General features: G+C 33.8%; 1 protein-coding gene across 1 annotated transcript in view; it reads right to left on the bottom strand.

The window, feature by feature from the left end:
- KDM7A (lysine demethylase 7A) overlaps nt 1–20,718 on the bottom strand; it is an 82,643-nt gene that overhangs the window by 35,174 nt on the left and 26,751 nt on the right. Inside the window, exons 2-7 of the mRNA XM_079150100.1 lie at nt 14,496–14,581; nt 9,721–9,838; nt 6,747–6,907; nt 4,029–4,170; nt 3,539–3,725; nt 1,457–1,619 (exon numbers count right to left, since the gene is read on the bottom strand). Coding sequence (XP_079006226.1) covers nt 1,457–1,619; nt 3,539–3,725; nt 4,029–4,170; nt 6,747–6,907; nt 9,721–9,838; nt 14,496–14,581 — 857 coding nt within the window. The remainder of the gene's footprint in view (nt 1–1,456; nt 1,620–3,538; nt 3,726–4,028; nt 4,171–6,746; nt 6,908–9,720; nt 9,839–14,495; nt 14,582–20,718) is intronic.

Here is a 20,718-nt window from a genome sequence, read left to right as displayed (position 1 = left end):
TTATGCAGTTAACCAATTCATTCTGTCCTCTAATGCTGTGGTGCATACAAGCACATATAGCATTTCATTATAAATTACCTTTCCATATCCTCCTTATATTCTAGTTAGGTCATTAAGTCAACTTTTTAAAAAATTATTCATGTAGGTTATATTATCTATGAATTTCAATTTAATATTTTGAAGAGGATACAACAAAACATTTATTATAAAAAGAAACAAGGAAAGAGCTTAGTCATTCATAATGAAGATAATGATACAAAACTAGGCAAAACATGGCATTTTTGGTCATTAATTCATTCATTCATTTAAGCAACGTTATGATTATATATACCAGAGATAAGGTAAAAAGCAGGGCCTGTGGTAACAGAGCCCTGTGAACTTTACGGCCATTGAAGTCACCCAAACCAGAAGAACACTGTCCTCAAAACCACTCACTGGTCTGGTGAGTTTATACACTGCATTCATTCACATCTCAAATGGACACACTGATACCTATACTTGAGATATAAAGCACAGTTATTTGGAGGACAGCTTGGCTGTTCCTCAAAAAGTTAAATATAGGCAAACCATGCAGTGCAGCAATTCCAATACTAGTTATATATCTGAAAGAAATGAACATACTGCCACATAAAAACTTGCACACAAATGTTTAAAGTAACACTATTCAGAATAGCCAAAAGTGGAAGCAACTCAAATGTCCATCAACTGATGAATGGGTAAATAAAATATGGTATACCTTACAATGGAATATTGTTGGGCCACAAAAAGATCAAGTACTTATGGCCTCCTGATGCTTACCACAAGCTGTGTTCTTATACTGACTGCATAGAAAGAGGAGGCAGAGTAAGCCTACCCCACGTACAACTCAGCCCAGGACCTGTGTCTGGTTGTGTTGTGAAATGGGGAGACATGGAGGGGAAAAATAAAGATGAAGTACTTATATGTGCTACAGCATGGATAAGTCCAGAGAATATTATGGTAAATCAAAGAAGATGGATACAAAATGCCACATTCATGAAGTGTCCAGAATAGCAAATCAAGAGAGACAAAGCTTATTAGTAGTAGTTCATCCCCTCAGGGAAGGGGGAAATGGGAAGACTACTAAAGGGTACGTGGTTTCCTTCTGAGAAGATGAAAATGTTCTAGAATTAGTGGTGATAGTTATGCAACCTTATTAATCTACTAAAAATCCACTGAATTATACACTTTAAAAGGATGAAAGTGACATAGCATGTGAATTTTATTTCAATAAAAACAAAAGTTAAAGCAAATGAAACAATGCCAAAAGAAATCCTAAACTATAAGACAAGCCCTCTAAAAGATACAAAGAAGTAAAAAGCCCAAGATCAGAATTATTTCTTAGGCAAATATGGAAAAGTCAAAGGGCCTAATTACAAGATGATGCCAAGTGCTGAGTATCAACTGTGAATAGTGGGGGGTGGGATTAAAACCTTACCTGTAGGAACAAATAAGGTATGCCCCTGCTTTACCACACATTTATAGCATTTATCCACTTTATCTCCAAAGAACACTTCACTCTGGGTCACAGACGAACTCCAAGATTCATAGAGTGCCAAATTTTCATTTGTTGGCTTTATCAAATAAAAAATCTTCTCACCCTAAAACGAAATAACCACACAATTTTTGAAAAAACAAATCATTCTAGGATGGCCTACACTGATACAATTTCCCAATACAATGATCTGAGTTAAATTAGATAATTATCAGATTTTTTTTTTAGGTTCAAAAAGATCTATGTTGGGCTGGGGATATGGCTCAGTTGGTAGAGTACTTGCCTTGCAAGCACAAGGCCCTGGGTTTAATCCCCAGTACCGCCAAAAAAAAAAAAATGATCTATGTCACATACCTGATCAATAGCTAATTCCCTCAATAAACATTTTCACTGGAGTTAAAGCTCCCCCTACCCCTAAACCAATCGGGAGTCAATAACTGAATTGGAGAAAAAGAAGGTAACAAACCAAAAAACATTCCACTTGCTGTGACCTGCGCAGCATCAACAAAGGATTCTCGAGTAGAGGTAACAGGAGATGAAGAAAAATCATGGAGACAAAGAAGACACAGAAATAATTTCACTAAAAGCTGGGACCAAGTGGGAAAACTGCATTCTGATGGAGCAGCAGTGACGCAGAACTAGCTGTGCAAGTTTATTACAAAGGGTCTCATAATCAGGAAGTTGAACTATAAGGGTACTGTAAGCTGTTCAAGGCTTGTAAGCCGTCAGAGGCTTCTTTGTGCATTACAAATTTACAGAGCCAGAAACATTTTGCAGCAACTATACTACTGTTACAGTGCTAAGAACATTCTGTCATTATCCTCTTGTCCCAGGACACCCATTGTCCTGGGATGTCTGATAACTATGAGCATCAGAGCCCCCAGAGTCAAGACTGATAACATGCTCGCCTTTGGCAAAGAATGTTTCCCAAGCTTGGCTCTGCCAACACTGCAGGATCAGCTGATGACAGGGGCTCATCTGCTCTCCATACCCACTGATGACCCCCACCCCTTTTGTGGTGCTGGGGATCAAACTCAGAGCCTCATGTGTGCTAGGCAAGTACTCTAACCACTGAGCAACATCATTACCCCAGGACCTCCCATTTTTAAGATGTAAAGAGAAATACATGTTACTAGGGTCCAGGTCACAGCACAGTCACCTTTCAAATTCTGTCCTTTCTCCTAAGATCTGTAACATAATGCATATTCTCAAAGATCTAGAAATAAACTTCCCTTAATGAACTCTGTGTCCTCAAAGAGCAAAGGAATAGGAGCTCAAGAACTGAGCACCAAATACAGACCAAAGCATTGCCAACACAGAGGCAGTTGATGGGCATGAAGAATCTGGTTCTAGATTAGTGCTCTCCAATAAGCCTTCCTGAGCTGATGGAAAATTTTTATATCTATGCCATCCACTACAGTAGCCACTAGCCACATGTGGTTACAGAGCACTTGAAATGCAGCTAGTACAAAAAGGAACTGAATTTTTAACTATTTAACAAAATTTAACTAATTTAATTAATTATTTAAATTTAACTACTTAAATTTAGTCACATGTGTATCGTAGATACTATATTAAGCAGTGTAGCTCCAGATACAGCAAAGTAAATACAAACTATGTAGAATTAGCATTTTTATGGGCATTTGTGACTTATCCAACTAGTTGTCCTACCCCCACCTTAAAGTCAGATGCCATTATTACTATAATTTTGCTCCTTCTTAGGCATCTGTTCAAGAATTAATGAATAACTGATGAAAGGAAAAGTGGGGAGAAGGCTAACAGAAACCAACTTAAAAGTGAAGGTAAAAAAGGAATCTAAACATATACATAAAACTTGACAACTTGGGATTGAGAAAAAAAAATCACAACTTTTAACAACAAAGTGATAGATTACACTTTAAAAGTAGAAAAATATTCCCCTGTACAAATGTTACTTATAGTAAGTGAATGTGCCACCAGAAAAATATTACTAAATGTTTTTGTGAATAAAAGGACCAAAAAACAAAAAAAAAACCCTAGTCTTACCCAGAGGACATGGTACCAGACTGAAGTTCCACCGAAGTCAATGTGGAAATCTGTATAGCTGTCTTGAACTCCCATTAAACAGTATTTCTGAACAAATGGCTTGGGAAAGACTGAATCATCTGGCCAATAATTTTCCACCCAGGACAGTTTTCTGGCTATATCGGGGACCTCCACCAATTCCGACATCCTTTAAAAATAATAATTAACAGAAGTACATACACACACCCCCACATAAAACAAAACTTAAAATCACTTCTCCCATGTAAACCGAAACCAAGTAATTAACTGGAACACAAGGTTAAAAACACTTAAAGTTTAAAACACATCATGTCCAATTATTCTCTGAGGATGCTAAAGCAAAATATGCAACATTACTACCAGTGGATAAATTTAGAAGTCACAATCATGTTTCTTACTAAAATAAATACATCATTAAACTGCATTTAGCTAACACTCAGAATGCTACATCAAAATGTCCAGAATTACTCACTTTGTATCTGAAAATTCAAGGCTGATCACATTTAACACTTTTGGTCTGTTAGGATTCATGAAGTATTTAACATAATTGTGAAGTGTCATTTTGCTGTCTGCCTGCCTTGCCACATCAATGACATCTATTACTTTGTCACCACCTGCAGAGAAAAATTAGAGTCTTATTGTTGGGCTTAAAAGTTACATTAATGGATGCCCTAAACAAAAATATTTTACAGGCTATATTTGATTGTTATGATAATTAAGCCAACTATAAAACTACATAACCTAGGCAAAGATATTTCTTATATTCTTACTTATTAGTCCAAATGGACCTTTTAAAAAGAAGGGAAGGGTTTTTGTTTGTTTGTTTTTAATATTTTTTAGTTGTTCATAGACCTTTATTTTTATTTATTTATATGCAGTGCTGAGAATTGAACTCAGTGCCTCACACATGCTAGGCAAGCACTCTACCACAGAGTCACAACCCCAGCACCAAGGGACAGTTTTTGAGGGAAAGAATAAAGCAATAATGAAGAGCTGCATAATTAATACTGGGTGTAAAAACTTACAGGGCTTACAAAACTTTCTATGCATCTATGATTTCTTGTGGAAAGCTCATAATGACAAAAAATACATTGCACTGGGATGTGAAAATTGTCCAATACTTTCTGAGTTTCAATTTTCTCATGCATAAAATGAGAGAACAGGCTTTTAGTTTTAACTTTTGTAACACCTAAAATTCTATCATTTTGAAAACTCAAATCAATCATTGGGGAATTAGTGAGCATGTTGACCAGGACAATTTCTGTTTTTTGTTTGTTTGTTTACTCTTTGGCACCAGAGACTGAACCCAAGGGCACTTAACCACTGAGCCACATCCCCAGCCCTTTTTATTTTTTACTTTGAGATAGGGTCTCACTAGGTTGCTTACAGTCTCACTAAGTTGCTGAAGCTAGCTTTGAACCTGGGATTCTCCTGCCTCAGTCTCCCAAGCTGCTGGAATTGTAGGTATGTGCCACCATGCCTGGAGGTTTACTCAGACAATTTCTAGTCTCCTGGTAAGTGTCTTCACCGCCCCCCCGTCTTTCTCTCTCTCTCTTTCTCTCTCTCTCTCTCTCTCTCTCTCTCTCTCGTCTCCTGGTAGTATCTTTTTTTGTTTCTCTCTCTCTCTCTATTCTCCTGGTAGTGTCTTCTCCCCACTCCCCATCTCTTGTGGGGGTACCACTGAGCCACATCCCCAGCCCTACTTTTGTATTTTATTTAGAGACAGGGTCTCACTGAGTTGCTTAGCACCTCACTTTTGCTGAGGCTGGCTTTGAACTCGTGATCCTCCTTCCTCAGCCTCCCAAGTCACTGGGATTATTACAGGTGTGCACCACCATACTCAAGTGTATTCTCTTAAGAAAAAAAATCTCAAGAAAACAATCAGTGGTTAGGAGGCAGAAATCAGTTCATACAATGCCTGTCTGAATGCCCAAGTTCTGAGTTATGATTAATTTACAAATTTTCCTATAAAACCATGATATGAGAGCTTACATTATCAACCTAGCAAGCATTATCAGTTATATACAATGAATTAATGGATAAATTATGGCAATACTTAACCAAACTGAACGGAAAACTATTAAATGACATTTTCTTAATGTAATTTCACACAGTTTAGTAATATTGCCTCAGAGATTAGTCCTCAGGATGTAACAAAGTTACATTACTAGTATTTAAACTAAGGTGCTTTGCAGTACTGAAAAGTTAGCAATATGCAAGCAGTTTGAACATTTTTTTCTATACTTACATTATAGTAGCCATTTATATCACAGTGCTATCTATGCAAATAGGTTTAGATTAAATGTCAGCCTCATCCCCTAATTGATCACATTCAAATTTAGCTGAATGTGAAGTCATGATACTAAATGGATTTCCTCAGTAAAATAATTATCAATCAGAATTGTTAACCAATAGCTCAATAAAAGGACAAGTTCTTCCTCATTCCATGCTGAAGAGATAAATGTATTCTAGTGAACATACACCATTCTAAGTCAAGGTAGATTTGAGATCTAATCTTCAAATAATATCTTTCTACTGCTGACAAGGAATGGCACCTACATATAGTCAGCCTTATCTATAGATAACATGATGAGAATAAATGAAATGACTGAAAGTGTCAACAATATGGCAATCGGTAAAGAGCTTTGGCCATTCTTTCTTTTTACTTTCTGAGTCTCAAAAATCACAAATTAAGTCCAGATGTCATTAAATGAAAATATTCACCAAGCCATTAATATATAAACAGGTTTGAATATAATCTCCTATTTTTACTGCCCTTCCTCCAGGCAACAAGTCACTAAGCAAGTTCCAAAGGACTCGCTGGCACAGTGGGCTCTGGGAACTCTACACCTGCATTCTACAGATGCCTAGTACCAATCCAGTTTCTCCATGTATTCTTGGCATCTTCAGAAGCCCCTCAGTCATGGTTTTCCCTAAGCAAGTATCACATAACAGCAGGATGAAGGTGAGTAAATAAGAATAGATAAAATCTTTCCCTCTTTTTCTGACCATTGTTTTAGATCATCTGAGAAAAGCAGTTTTCAACAAAGGTAATACTTAGTTTTACTTTTCCTGACCCAGGAGAGTGAACTAAATTGACATTCCTTCATTCAATTTTAATACTGTTAAGACACTTCCATTTTTACTTTTACCATGCTTTGCCGAGTACTTAAAGGAACCAAGTTCGTACCTACATAACGTTCCACATCCATCACAGAAAAAGCAGGTGGAGGAAGCCTGAGTCCTAGATCATCTAATTTAGGGACCATAATAGGGACATCAAATCCATGTTTTTCCAGGTATCTTTGTGTCAGCTGGTTGCCATGCATCTTTACAATGATTTCATCGGCACTAAGAAAAACATAAGAATAAAATGTCATTTTTATTAAGTTCAGTTTTAAAATGATACCATTATTTCATATACTGTATAATTATCTACATCAGTGGTTCTCAACCTGTCATGCCTAATTCTCTTAATAACAAATATTTTGTAAAACTCCTTTTGCTAGCCTAAAGGAAAATTCATGGTAATATAATCTATTTAATTCAATACAAAATAATTAGAAAAATATATAGGAGACTATAAAAAGAAAAAAACTAATTTATAGTAAAATATGTATTTCAATATGTGAATGTTCACGTAAATTATATTAGAATACATAATAAAATAATAGGATTTTAAAATTAGGATAATGAAGGATTAAAGTAGGAGAAATTAAAGATCAAAAGTCACATAATACAAACTGTGTAAGAAATCAAAAGAGCAAGAAGGTAAGGTATAATTTATAATAAAAAATTAGTGTTAGGTAAAAACAGTAGATTTTTATCTACACAAATATTTGTCAGACACTTCAAAGGAACATAGAAAAATGAATTACTTTTATGGTATATTGAAGGATGACTATCACCTGGTCCCTGCACATTGAAACATATGTCCCAAATGCCCCCATTAAGAACTACCAATTTAAATGATCTATTACAACCAGTATTAAACAAATTTTAATACTAGATAGTCACTTAATCCACTAACAATTATTGAACTCAGGCTGCCTTCTCTGATGATCTACCCAATCATAATTCCAAAGAAATCTAGTATGCAGCTGCTGTACAAAAATCATTGTAAAACTTGCCTTAAAGGTTAAAACACAACAATTTCCATTTATCCAATCAGAGCTTAAGTATTTAATGTCATCTATAACCTAGGTGGCAAGGAGAAAATAGAAAAAGGAAACACTGGTTCTCTGAATTGCTGGGCTCTGATTTCCCTACCCTCTTAATAAGGAAAGAGCAGTTTGAGACCTAAGAAAATCAAGACTGCCTTTTCCTAGATAGTCTCACATTAAGGAATTTAGGTCTTGTTCATCTGACTCGACCTACTGATCTTGCGTTCTGTCATATCTTTTAGTTTCCACAATAAGCATCTACAATTATCCCTCCTTCCCCCATCCTCTGATGATGAAATAATTCCTTAAATGCCAATCTAAGACAGAATTTTAAAATCATTATGTTCCTTCATCTCAAATATTTAGTGCTTTACTTTCCCTATTGATCATAAAATATACAGATACCAGTACTAAAATACAGATACATTATTTGCGAGAGGAAAACAATTGGAGATAAATTTAAATATATATCACATGGGGATGTTAAACAAATTATGGTATATATACACTATTGCAGTTAAAGAGTGAAATAAATCTAGGTATTCATATGGAAGAATATCTATAAAATAGAGTAAAAAAGGCAAGTTGCACAACACTATGCATAACTAAATCCCACTTTTAAAAAAATTATATGCATTAGTACATCTTTACACAATGTTTTAAATGTTATTCTTTATATAGAAAAATGTCTAAAAGACACTAAGTAGTAAAATAGGGAAGAGGATAGAAAGCCTATTCATTTAATTCTACACAGTTCTGTAAAATTATATCAAATATGGTTGATTTAGTAATTACTGTTACTCTAACATGGTTTTAAATGATGCAAAATCTCATGGAGTTAAACAAAATAAAGCCAAGACCTTTAATTACTGGCAATTACAATTTAGCCATTTGAGTCATCTCTAACCTGTTCTAATTTGTGTTCATTTTTTTGCAGAAAAGCCACATGAATTATTAGGTCTATGTTTTGAATACTGCTTTTTAGAGGGTCACAAACCTATCTGAAAAAAGTAAAGGCATGGCTCCTCTGCTTGAAAAATGCACACTCACACACTGGCACTAAACTTTGTATATACAACAAAAATCACATGGAAACATTATGTTTCATATGGTTTTCTTTTGTTTGTTTGTTTGTTTCTATCAACAGATCTGACTAACCCAACATGAATGCTTACTCGAGTTTCTGTTTAAGGATTATGAGGCAGAGTGATAGTTAGGAATCCTAAAGATTGAGGAAAAATAGCAGAGGCTTTTTTTTAAATCTCATAATCTGAAACAATTCCACTATAGGCTGCATATGATACTGTGATTTAAATTTAAATTGTGCTTCCCTCTTTAACAAGCCTGGATATGATCTTGTATAAAAGCCCATTAAGCATTATCACTTTAAATAGATGTCAGACAGTGAGAAGGAAATGATCTAAATTAGCATGATTAAATGCTTTATAATGCTTTTGACTCTCTTTCAGTCACAGACAACTCAAATACATTCCATTATTTTTAAAAATCAAAAAAGCTCAGTCCTCCTGCTATTAGAAGCTAAGCAATAATTATGTATGCTTTTGGTGGTCCTAGGACATACACAGATATTGAAAACAAGATGAAGAATTTAAAAAAAAAAGAGTTGGAAAGTGGGGAAGGTTAAGTGAAAGAAAAAGACAAACAGCAGCTAGATATCTGGTGGAACCACATACTGGGAACATGTGCTTCATATCACTGTATTTCAGTTTTTGAACTGTGATCCATAAATAAGAACTATATTTTTACATGGTGGTGCACTATGTAGATACATATTACAAAAGTTCCATGCAACTATGCTTACTTACTCCCATTACATTCAATGTACAAATACTTTCTATCCTATTTCATTAAGAAATAAAATGAAAGGTCAGTTGGGAACAATAATATAGTAGTCTGAAGTTTGAAAGCACTACTTTACACACTGTCACCTTATCAGTCAACTTTCTTAAATTTTATTTAATCAGAGCAAGTTTTCCATACCTTGGGAAGACTCGAGATCGTAATTCCTTAACAAAAGTCCTAGTTCCAGCTTGCACTGGTTTGGAACCATCATCAACTTCTGTGTAGTCATGCCTGTGCCAGTTCCTCCTCTTTTTCACTAAATTTTTAGAAAGTTAAAAAAAGAACATACTTTTGGGTAACTGGAGATACTATATACTTTCTTGTTATTATAGTCTACATTTATCAGAAATAATAACTGTAAGTACTATAAAAATACTCATTTTTATTTTATTTATTTTTATTTTTGCAGACTGCATTTTGATTAACACTCAAATTTTTAATGTATTTCCAGGACACAGAAGTAAATTTTACTTAATCTAATGTTGTAATTATAGACAATTAAGTGTGGATTTTAAAACTTATTCTTTTTATTTTGAAATAATTTAAAAATCAAATCAAAGAATTCAAATCAGCAGATGAAGCCTTTTACAATATCGACATTTTACCCATACCAGAATATTTCCAAATAATTTTAAATTATGATTTTCACTGGAATATTAGGTCATAACAAAATTATCCAGATCATCCAAATTATTTTCTCAGGATAGGGTCTTTTATCCCACAACGGAAATATCTTTTAACAGTATGATTTCTTTCTCTTTTAAGATTTACTCCCAAAATAAGCACATTCACCCTGACATTAAGAACAGTTCACAAAGTTGTAATTAAAGCAAGATGGTTGGGATGACAAAATAAACAACTTTATGGTTAGTTCCAATGGTAAGATCCTATGATTTACTGCTCTGGCTCAATCTTGAGTAGTCATAACAATTAAAATCATGAGACTAAGATTTGATTCTTTTATCTTTTAACTTCCCCGTGCAACCCTGGGCAAGTTACTTAATATCTGTGGATCCAGATTTCCCAAGATAGGAGTCAAGGGGATAGGTCAGAATGCTGATTTTCAAAACAGAGGGGAAGTGGAAGAAAGCCAAGGGAGAAGCTTTGGACCTCATTCTTCTTTTCCACCACTGTGGTGCCACCTACAACTCTCTAGTGTGGTATCAATATAAAATTTCAGTTTTAAATCTTTTTTTTTTTAAGCTTGAAAATCACTTACGCATAAAACCCCCATGATTCTGGCAAATGTACTGATGACTGCAACTTATTCAGAAATTCATCAAAAAGAAAATGATGAATAGAAAGTAGATCAGTTGCATGGAGAGATAAGTGGAAGAACAAGTGATGTAAATGTTAACAGTAGAACCCAGGTGGTAAAGGCTTATAGGGAGATGTTATAAAATTACTTCAGCTTTTTTTGTATGTTTGAACATTGTCATAACAAAATGTAAGGGAAAAAAGCAACTCTATGATTCCAAGGTAGTTTAAACTTTCACCTTACCAAGATCTTAAGACAATAATACTGGATCGTCATATGGATAAGGAGGGTCACATCAAATAATAGGAGTGGAAACAGAGTCTAAAACAAGATTCCCAAATAACTTATTGCAACCAGATCTCCAATATGGGAGAGTAAATTCCATTTTTTAAAAATCTCACAAAAATATTTAGAATCACAGAGGAATCTTCCTAGAAATTTCCATGGAGGGATTGTTTGTATGTTATTTTTTCCTCATTTAAAACCTACTCCTAAAATTCAAAGGTATTTCATTTCATTCCTGGGTTTTTTTTGTTTTTTTGTTTTTTTTTTAACACTTCTAGATGTAGATGAACACAATGCCTTCATTTATTTATTTATATGTGATGCTGAGGATTGAACCCAGTGCCTCACATGTGCTAGGCAAGCACTCTACCACTGAGCTAAAACTCTAGCTCCTCCAGGTTTCCCCCCCCCCACTAATAAATACAGATAGATAGCTCTGTTTATTTTCAAGAGGAATGACAATGTTTATCCTGCTTACCTGTCTTAAGTCATGAGCATTTTCTCCTTATTAAATATTCAAAAGCAATCTAAAGGCAGTCGAGAATTTTAAGATGTGGATGTATCAGTTATAATTATTTGTTATTCTTAAGCACTTAGTTCATCCTGAATCCTTCTTCAAACAAAATTATGGTTAGTATTCAGATATATTACTCTGTTTCCCTGATTAATTTCTTAGGATAAATTTCTAGAAATGCTAGAAGGAAGATCACAGATTTTGAGATGCTTGCTACATACTGCAAAACTGCCTCCAGTAAAGTGTTAGTAACTTGCATTCTGCTAGTAAAGTAGTTAGCCTATTTCAAACATTCACATTGACAATGAGCACTGCCATTTAAAAAAAAAAAAAAAAAAGAAATAAAAGCTGTCCATTTAGTAAGGAAACAATGATACTACATTGTTTTAAATTCATTTTTGCAAAGTAATCAATGAAGTACACTGGCTTTGGTATTTGACAGTTAAGGGTTCAAATTCCAGCTCTACCAAATAGGTATATAAGAGAGCTAGTTACTAATTTTTCCTGTATCTCTTATCAAATTGTTATAAATATCAAAGGAGAATACAGATTAAGTACTTACCCACTATCATACCCTGGCATATAATAAGCAGTTACTCCCATTTCTTTAAATGTGCCGTCTTGTAGGAGATTTAACCGAAGGATACAATTGTACTATTAGACCAATAGGACATACTTAAATGTAAAACCTGCCACTATAATGGCTGACTGAATGCTTTAGGGGAAAGAGGACAATGAAGGAATATTTTAGTAGTGGCCATAGGGAAAGATGAAAAACTTTTATGTTTGGATTACCCATGGTGAGGAATACAAAGAATATGTTTAGGTGTCAAGCTATTTTCCGAGACCTACCTTCAAGTAATATCCTTAATTCCCAGAGAGTAAAGTCTAAATTCATCATATTAAATGAGTATTATGTTATCTAAATGGTATCTATTATAAAGATTCCTAGGGAACTCTGAAAGAAACAGGAAACCCTGAGCAGCAAGCAAAAGAAGTTTAACAGCAGAGGAAAAGAAATCAAAAGTGACTGCCCAAGTTTGGGTGGATGGTGAGGGGTGGGGAAGGTGAGCTTTAAATCAAGGCAAAATAGATTACTGAATCTTGGGCATTTTCCCTCTGAGTATTCAGCGTTGGACCTCTGCCCAGAAGATAGCCAATGTCTAATCTTATGTTCCTTCCAGGATGAGAAGCACCCCAAGGGCCACATAATAAGCAAGCTACTCTCTGAAGCATCATTACTCAAAGTGCAGAGCGTAATCCATTATAGACTATGTAATCAATTTAGTGAGTTTGACAAGTTTTTAAAAAGATGAAATCACACAGGGAAAATAGAAAATAGAGTGCATCACATGTATAGTACATTTTTTGGTCTCTCAGTAACTCAATATTTCATGCGAATTAAGTTTAAATTATTTCATTTTAGGATTATATACTTGAATTCTAAACTAAAACTGTTATAAAAGTTAGTTCTGTTTGTCCTGAGACAAAAATATTGTATTATTTACTTCCTCCAAGAATTATTCTTGGTCAACAATTATTTCAAGTTATACACCATATACTTCAGCACTACAGAGTAAAATCCTTTAAAAACATCTTTGACTATAGTCAATTAGACATGTAACAGTTCTACCAGTTTGTTAATTTTAAGTTTTATATTGTGTTAACTAAAAAATTAAATAACCTGTGTTTCTTACAAAAATACTTCAATGTACTCATAGAGCCTAAATTTCTCTCTTACAAAGAAACTGTTAGAGAAACTACTACTATTTCTAACAAAAGAGATGAGCAGTCGGTTGCTAGTAAATCTCTTTTCAATGATTACTTCCATAACTTCAGAGCAACATTTCCATTTTTTTTTTAAAGTACTAAGATAAAGTAAAAAGATTGTACATTACCTACATCCCACCTACTTCTATAACAAGATATCTTCAGGCAAAGGTGACTTCTAGTTTTAAATGACGAAGACTACAGTTTCCCCTTAAATTTTGTGAACACAGAAACACTAGTTTGCAGGTCAAAATTTTAAAGGAATGGTTACAGTCCAAAGCCTTTTAAATATTTTCTTTCATACATGTACAATGACAAATTAATATTACAACTTGTTCTTCAGAAGCATGTGTAAAAGTAGTCTCTGGAGCATTTATAAAAAGCTAAAAATAGTATTTGTGATTCTGGTATACTCCAGAGAATACAGAAGGCTTGTCTACCTTTGTACTGCCCTCTTCCAAAGAAGAGTGTGGTCAGAGACCTGAGCTGGCCAGTCAAACCTCTGTCTCTATCCTCCTAGGGTTCTCATAAGAGGAATTTCAAGCAGAGAGGAGGAGGGCTCTGCAAGATTCCAGGTCATGCTCAATATAACAACCAAATTCAGAAAAGATGAGTAGTATTTTAGTTTATCAACATCCTAATTTTTTCCTAAAAATATACATGCATGTGCATTAAAGTCTTATTCTATACATTAACTAAAAATATTACTAAAAATCTTTTATCTGAGAGAAAAAGTCGAAATAGGTTTCCATAATGAAGAGAAATAGTTAAAATAAGTTCCAGAATAAAAAAAAAAAAAAATTTACTTTACCATGATTCCCAAACTGAAATACAATACAATGTATACTTAAATTTGAGGGCTCTGCACCAGCAATTTAAAATATTAATTAGTGTTTTTCCCTTATTCTTTTGACTTACTTAGTAAGTTATCTAAAAATTAAGATAAAAACTACATTCTAAATATCTTCAGTGAAACCTTCCCTATAATTCTTGATGAGTATAATGTGATTAATCAGAATATCATTAAAGCATCATTATATACATGTTAAGTTCAAAATATCAATTTTTCAAGCATCCAGTACTTACTCAAGGAGGAACCATGTAGAACTGCACAATTGGGACAGTGATACAGGTCAATGTCAACAGCATGATGTTCTTCTACTCCAACACAGCTAATATAATAAAAAATAAATAAAGCCAATATGTAAATAAATTAAAAATCTTTACTTAATTATAATACAATGTTTGGAAATTGAGCTGAGAAATGTACTACAACCAGAAAATTTTGTAAAGCACAGAAACATATGCAAGGACAAATTTTATTTGCTTCTCTATATAAATATTGTGGGGGAGAATACAACCAAATATGTGAAATGTTTCATTCTCAGCAGCAGTGTAAACATCAAAAATAATATAATTATAAGCTATGAAATCCTAAACCATTATGTGAATGCCATCTATTCTGGAATTAGTGTCAATAAAGTATGACTTAAAAGAGAAGCCATGGGCTCAATGGTGGAGCACTTGCCTTGCACCTGCAGGACACTGGGTTCAATCCTCAGCACCACATAAAAATGAATGAATGAAGATACTGTGTCCATCTACAACTAAAAAATATTTTTAAAAAAGAGAAGCCATAATGAAAATCTGAAAAAATTGAGAACACAATGAAAATAACATATAAGAAAATTTGCTGGAAGCAGAACTTACGAACAGAAATGTATATCCCTAAATGTATGTGTTAGAAAAAGGCTGATCTGGGCATGGCGGTATGCACTGGTAATCCCAGCTACTCAGAAAGCTGAGGTAGGAGGATACAAATTTCAAGGCCAGCCTGAGCAACATAGCAAGATCATGCTTAAAAAGAGGAAAAAGAGAGGCTGAAACTACTGAGCTAAGCATATGCTCAAGAAAATTTTAAAAAAGAGTAACAAAATAAATCTTAAATAAAAGAATAAAGAGTAGAAATTGATGATAAAAAAAAAACATGTAATAGAGCATCTAAATAAAAAATAGATTTCTTGAAAAGACTTACAAAATTGGCAAACCTTAGCAAGATCAAGATAAAAGAAGACAACTGATATCAGGAATGAAAACCAAAACTGCTGATTATATAGACATTAAATATAAAAGATGGTATTATGAACAATGTTATGATATGAGATTTAAAAAGACACCAGTTTAACTGGTTAAAAAATTAACCAGTGAAATTAACCACATTAACATATTAAAAGAAAAAAAGCAAATTACCCTTTTAAAACATGCAGGGCAAATATATGATAAAGTGTAATATTAACTTGTGATTAAAAAGAAAATAAACAAAACCTCTCAGCAAACTAAAAGTAGAGGATACTTTATCTTCCAATAAAAGGTACCTCTTGAAAAAATTCTATTCAAACATGAAAGCAGTCATTTTCAGACTAAGAACATAACAGAAACACCTGATGGTACCACTTCTGCTAAGCATTGTGCTGGAGAAGTGAGATGGTACAGTAAAATAAGATAAAGAATGAAAGGGTTAAGGGACTGGAAAAAGCTGTAGTTTGCAAATACAATGGTAACACAGGCAGAGAACATGAAATAATCCATAAATTATAAGAATCCATTAAAATATTACTAGATACAATATTAGTATATAAAAAGTAATCATATCTCCATATATCAACAATTGAAAGATAAAAAATGAAATAAAATAAAATATGCAGTCAGGCATGATGGCATATACCAGTAACACCTGTTACTTGGGAAACTAAGGCAGAAGGATGTCAAGTTTGGTTTAACTGCCCCTGAATTCAATCCCCAATACCAATAAACAAAACAAAACTCCATGTACAACCACAAAAAAAAAGTCAAGATATGCTGAAATAAATTTAACAAAAACTTTGCAAAACTTTTAAAGAAAAATTATAAAACATTATTGAGAGACTTCAAAGACCTTAAATAAGGAGAGATATACATCATGATCACAGACTTAAAGTTCAATAAGGTAAAGATATTAATTTTTCTCAAAGTGATTTATAGATTCAAGTTAATCCCAATCAAAATCTGTGGAACCTGTCAAGTCAATTCTAAAATTAACGTGGAAATGTAAAGGGCCAAGAATATGCAAGGCAGTCTTAGGGGGGAAAAAACCTCTACTAGGTATCAAGACTTATTTTAAAGCTACAGGAATCAAGGGAATTTAGAACAGATGCCTGTGCCCCACCCCCTAAAAATATAGTGGACATTAATATATAACATAGGAAGCACTGCAGGTCACATGAGCAGGACAGACAATTTTCAATACAGTTCCAGAGACACACTGTATATATCTGCATGGGATTATAAACCTAAACAGAAAAGGAGAAAGTACAAAGGTTATGCAACGTAATCTAGAAAATATCTTTATGACTTTGTCGCAAGAAGGGTTATCTTTCTTTTGTTTTTGTTTTGAGATTTTTGTCAGTATTGGGGATTGAATCCAAAGGCGCTCTACCACTGAGCTACAACCTCATCCCTTTTTACTTTTTATTTTGAGAGAGAGGGTCTCACTAAATCGCCAGGGCTGGCCTCAAACTTGCAATCCTCCTGGCCTCTACCTCCTGAGTATGTGGGGTTACAAGTGAGTAACTGAGGTTACAGACATGTGCCACCAAACCCAGAAGGAAAGGTCGTCTTAAACAAAACATAAAAAGCACTGTCTATAAGTGGAACAACTTTCAACTGCAGACATATTAAAATAACTTGTTTATTAAATGATAGAGTAAAATGAATCAGAGTAGAAGACATTACAACCCAGATAACCACTAAAGAAATTTTACCCAGAATATAATAAACTCCTACAAATTAATAAGAAGGGGGGGGGGAAACATCTAAGAGAAAAGCAGAGGAGACTTGAAAAGGTACACATCCAACAGGAAATCCAACCTGAATAGGTGCACATCATGACAGGAAATCCACGTGATTAATACAAAATGAAAACTGTGCAACCTCAAAAAAATAACCAGAAGAAATATAAATTAAAACCACAATAAAATACTACAATGTAACTACTTGACCAGATAAACTAAAAAGTCTAATGATACCAAACGTTGAAGATAATGTGGAATGATAGGAACTTTAACATACAACTGGCTGCATCAAAACTGAAGAATCATGTACTCTACAACCAAGCAATTCTTCTTTTAGGTAAATATATCTTAAAGAAACTCATGTATATGTGCACCAGGATATCTACCTATACAGGAATAGTTGTAAAATTTTTGTTTATAATAGTCTATCAATAATAAAATCAGTTCACAGTATATTCTCATAATGGAAGTCTACACAGCACTGAAAATGAAAGAACTAACACCATGCTGTAAGTGAATAACTTCTACAATATGCTCAGTTTAAAAAAGATATAAAAGAATACATACAGCATATATTATTTTTATATATGAAGTTCAAGAGTAGGGAAAGCTGGAATATGCTAAATGTTTAGGGATGATAAAACTACACAGAGAAGCAAGGAAGAGATAGATTATAACATAAGGACAGTGGTTTCCTCTACAGAGTTGTGATCTGGAAAGAATGGTGAGAAGGTCTTGGGGTCCTGGGTGACTGTTATTTTATATGTTTATATTTTATAATATAAAAGATTATTCATTAAAATGTATATATATATATGTTACAGATACTTTGTTGTTTCATAAATAAAATATTTAAGGGTAAAAGTCTATTAAGCAAACAAAAATCTTGAAATGTATTAATACAGTTACTACAACAATACATCAAAACCAATGAACAGAAGCAATCAATGGATACCCTAAAACAAGCCTACTCTTATCTGAGAAATCCAGAACATTTGCTACCATGAGGTCTTTGAGAATATTGAGTATAACATGCTGCAATCAAATCCAAAAAGTCAAAACCAACTAGGTATCAAATAAATAAATGAGGGCTCAGGGGTACAGTTCAGTGACATAGGGCTGGCCCAGCATGAGTGAAGCTCTGGGTTTGATTCTTAACACTGAGAAGAAAAAAAAAAAAAAAGAAAAGAAAGAAAGAAAGAAAGGATAGGAAAGAAAAGAAACAATATGACATTGAACTCATGTAACTGAATCGGGTAATGACAATTATCTTTGCATAAAGATACTTCATTTTTCCAATTTGGATTTATTTCATTTTTTCTTTACAGAGAGGGGGAAAAAAAAGAATATGCTAATTGTTTAAGGGGGGGGGTAACTTTGTTTTCTTTTGACGCTGGCGACTGAACCTAGGACCTCAGGTGCCATTAAGCAAGGCACCTCAAGGACCAGCTACACACTCCAACCCCTAAAATGCTTTTGTTTTTGTTTCTGTTTTTGTTTTTGTGCCAGGGATTGAAGTCAGAGAAGCTTAGCCACTGAGTCACATTATCAGCCCTTTTTAAATTTTTAAAATTTTTGAGAAAGGGTCTCACTAAGTTGCTTAGGGCCTCACTTTGAACTTAGCATTCTCAGCATTATGAGTTGCTGGGACTGTAGGCATGGGCCACCAAGACTGGCCCTAAAGTTATTTTTTTAACTGTGTGACTACAAACTTCCAGTCCAGTATAATAAACTTTTTAAAAAATTATATATTTATGTACTATATCCTGGGTCCAGAGTTTCTTATATTAAAAGAGTTCTGTGACCTGAAGAAAAGGTTAAGTCATCAGATGGATGATTCACACTTCCTGATCTCAAAACATATTTAACAAAGCTAGAGTAATCAACAATGTGGTACTGGCACAAAGACAGACACAGAATAGGCTAGAACTGAGAGTGCAGATATAAATCCTTACACTTATGGTACACGGATTTTCGACAAGGGTGCCAAGGTGATTCCATAAGGAAAGACTAGCCCTTTCAACAAATGGTACTGAGACAACACACATGCAAAAGAATCCATTAGGACTTTACCATACACCAGATATTAAAAAAAAAAAAAAATTAGCTCAAATGGGTCATATGCTAAAACTATACAACTCCTCAAAAAAAAAAAAAAAAAAAATACAGGAGCAAATTGTCATGGCCTTGAAACAGGATATGGTTTCTTACACCAGACATCAAAAGCACAAGGGACAAAAGAAAAAAACAGACAAATTGAACTTCATACTATAGTCTGAAAAATTGTGTTTTCTCAGCTTAGTTGGTATGAAATAATCAGATGAGTGTGGAAAGAAGCAGGAGTGAGGAAAGAAAGTATAAAATGGTTGATCTGAAAAATGAATGACCAAAAATGGCAGTAACAATATTGCTAGCATTGTTAAGAATTATGTGTCCTGAAAAACCTAAAGCAGGCTCATATCATAAGCTCATCTACGAACATCTAAGTTACTTATGTAACCCAAACAGTGGCTCATCCACGTATGTCAAACAAATCCTTCTCAATTCCAGAAATCAAATAGACCACAACACAATAATACTAGGTGATTTTAACACACCTCTCTCACCACTGGACGGATCTTCCGAACAAAAACTGAACAAAGAAACCATTGATCTCAATAACACAATAATTTAGACTTAACGGACACATATAGAATATACCATCCAACAAAGAGCGAATACACTTTCTTCTCAGCAGCACATGGATCCTTCTCTAAAATAGACCATATTCTATGCCACAAAGCTAATGTTAGCAAATACAAGAAGATAGAGATACTACCTTGTATTCTATCAGATCATAATGGACTGAAATTAGAAATAAATGACAGAATAAAAAACAGAAACTACTCCAACACCTGGAGATTAAATAATACGCTATTGGATGATGAATGGATAACAGAAGACATCAGGAGGGAAATAAAAAAATTCTTAGAGGTAAACAAGAACAAAGATACATCATATCAAAATCTCTGGGACAATATGAAAGCAGTAATTAGAGGAAAATTTATTTCATGGAGTGCATTCAATAAAAGAAGAAAAAAAAAAAATCAACAAATAAACGACCTAACACTACGGCTCAAAGCCCTAGAAAAAGAACAGAGCAACACCAGAAGTAGTAGAAAACAGGAAATAGTTAAAATCAGAGCTGAAATCAATGAAATTGAAACAAAAGAAACAATCGAAAAAATTGACAAAATAAATAGTTGGTTCTTTGAAAAAATAAACAAAATTGATAAACCCTTAGCCACACTAACAAAGAGAGAGAGAAAACTCAAATTACTCAAATTCGGAATGAACAAGGAAATATCACAACAGAACGCGTGAAATACAAAACGTAATTAGAAGCTATTTTGAAAATCTATACTCCAACAAAATAGAAAATCTTGAAGACATCAGCAGGTTTCTAGAGACATATGAATTACCTATACTGAACCAGGAGG

This window comes from Sciurus vulgaris, assembly GCF_902686455.1.
Source record: "Sciurus vulgaris genome assembly, chromosome: 8".
Lineage (NCBI taxonomy): Eukaryota > Metazoa > Chordata > Mammalia > Rodentia > Sciuridae > Sciurus > Sciurus vulgaris.
The sequence above is the reverse complement of the archived record's forward strand: the minus strand, read 5'-3'. Positions and strand labels throughout refer to the sequence as shown.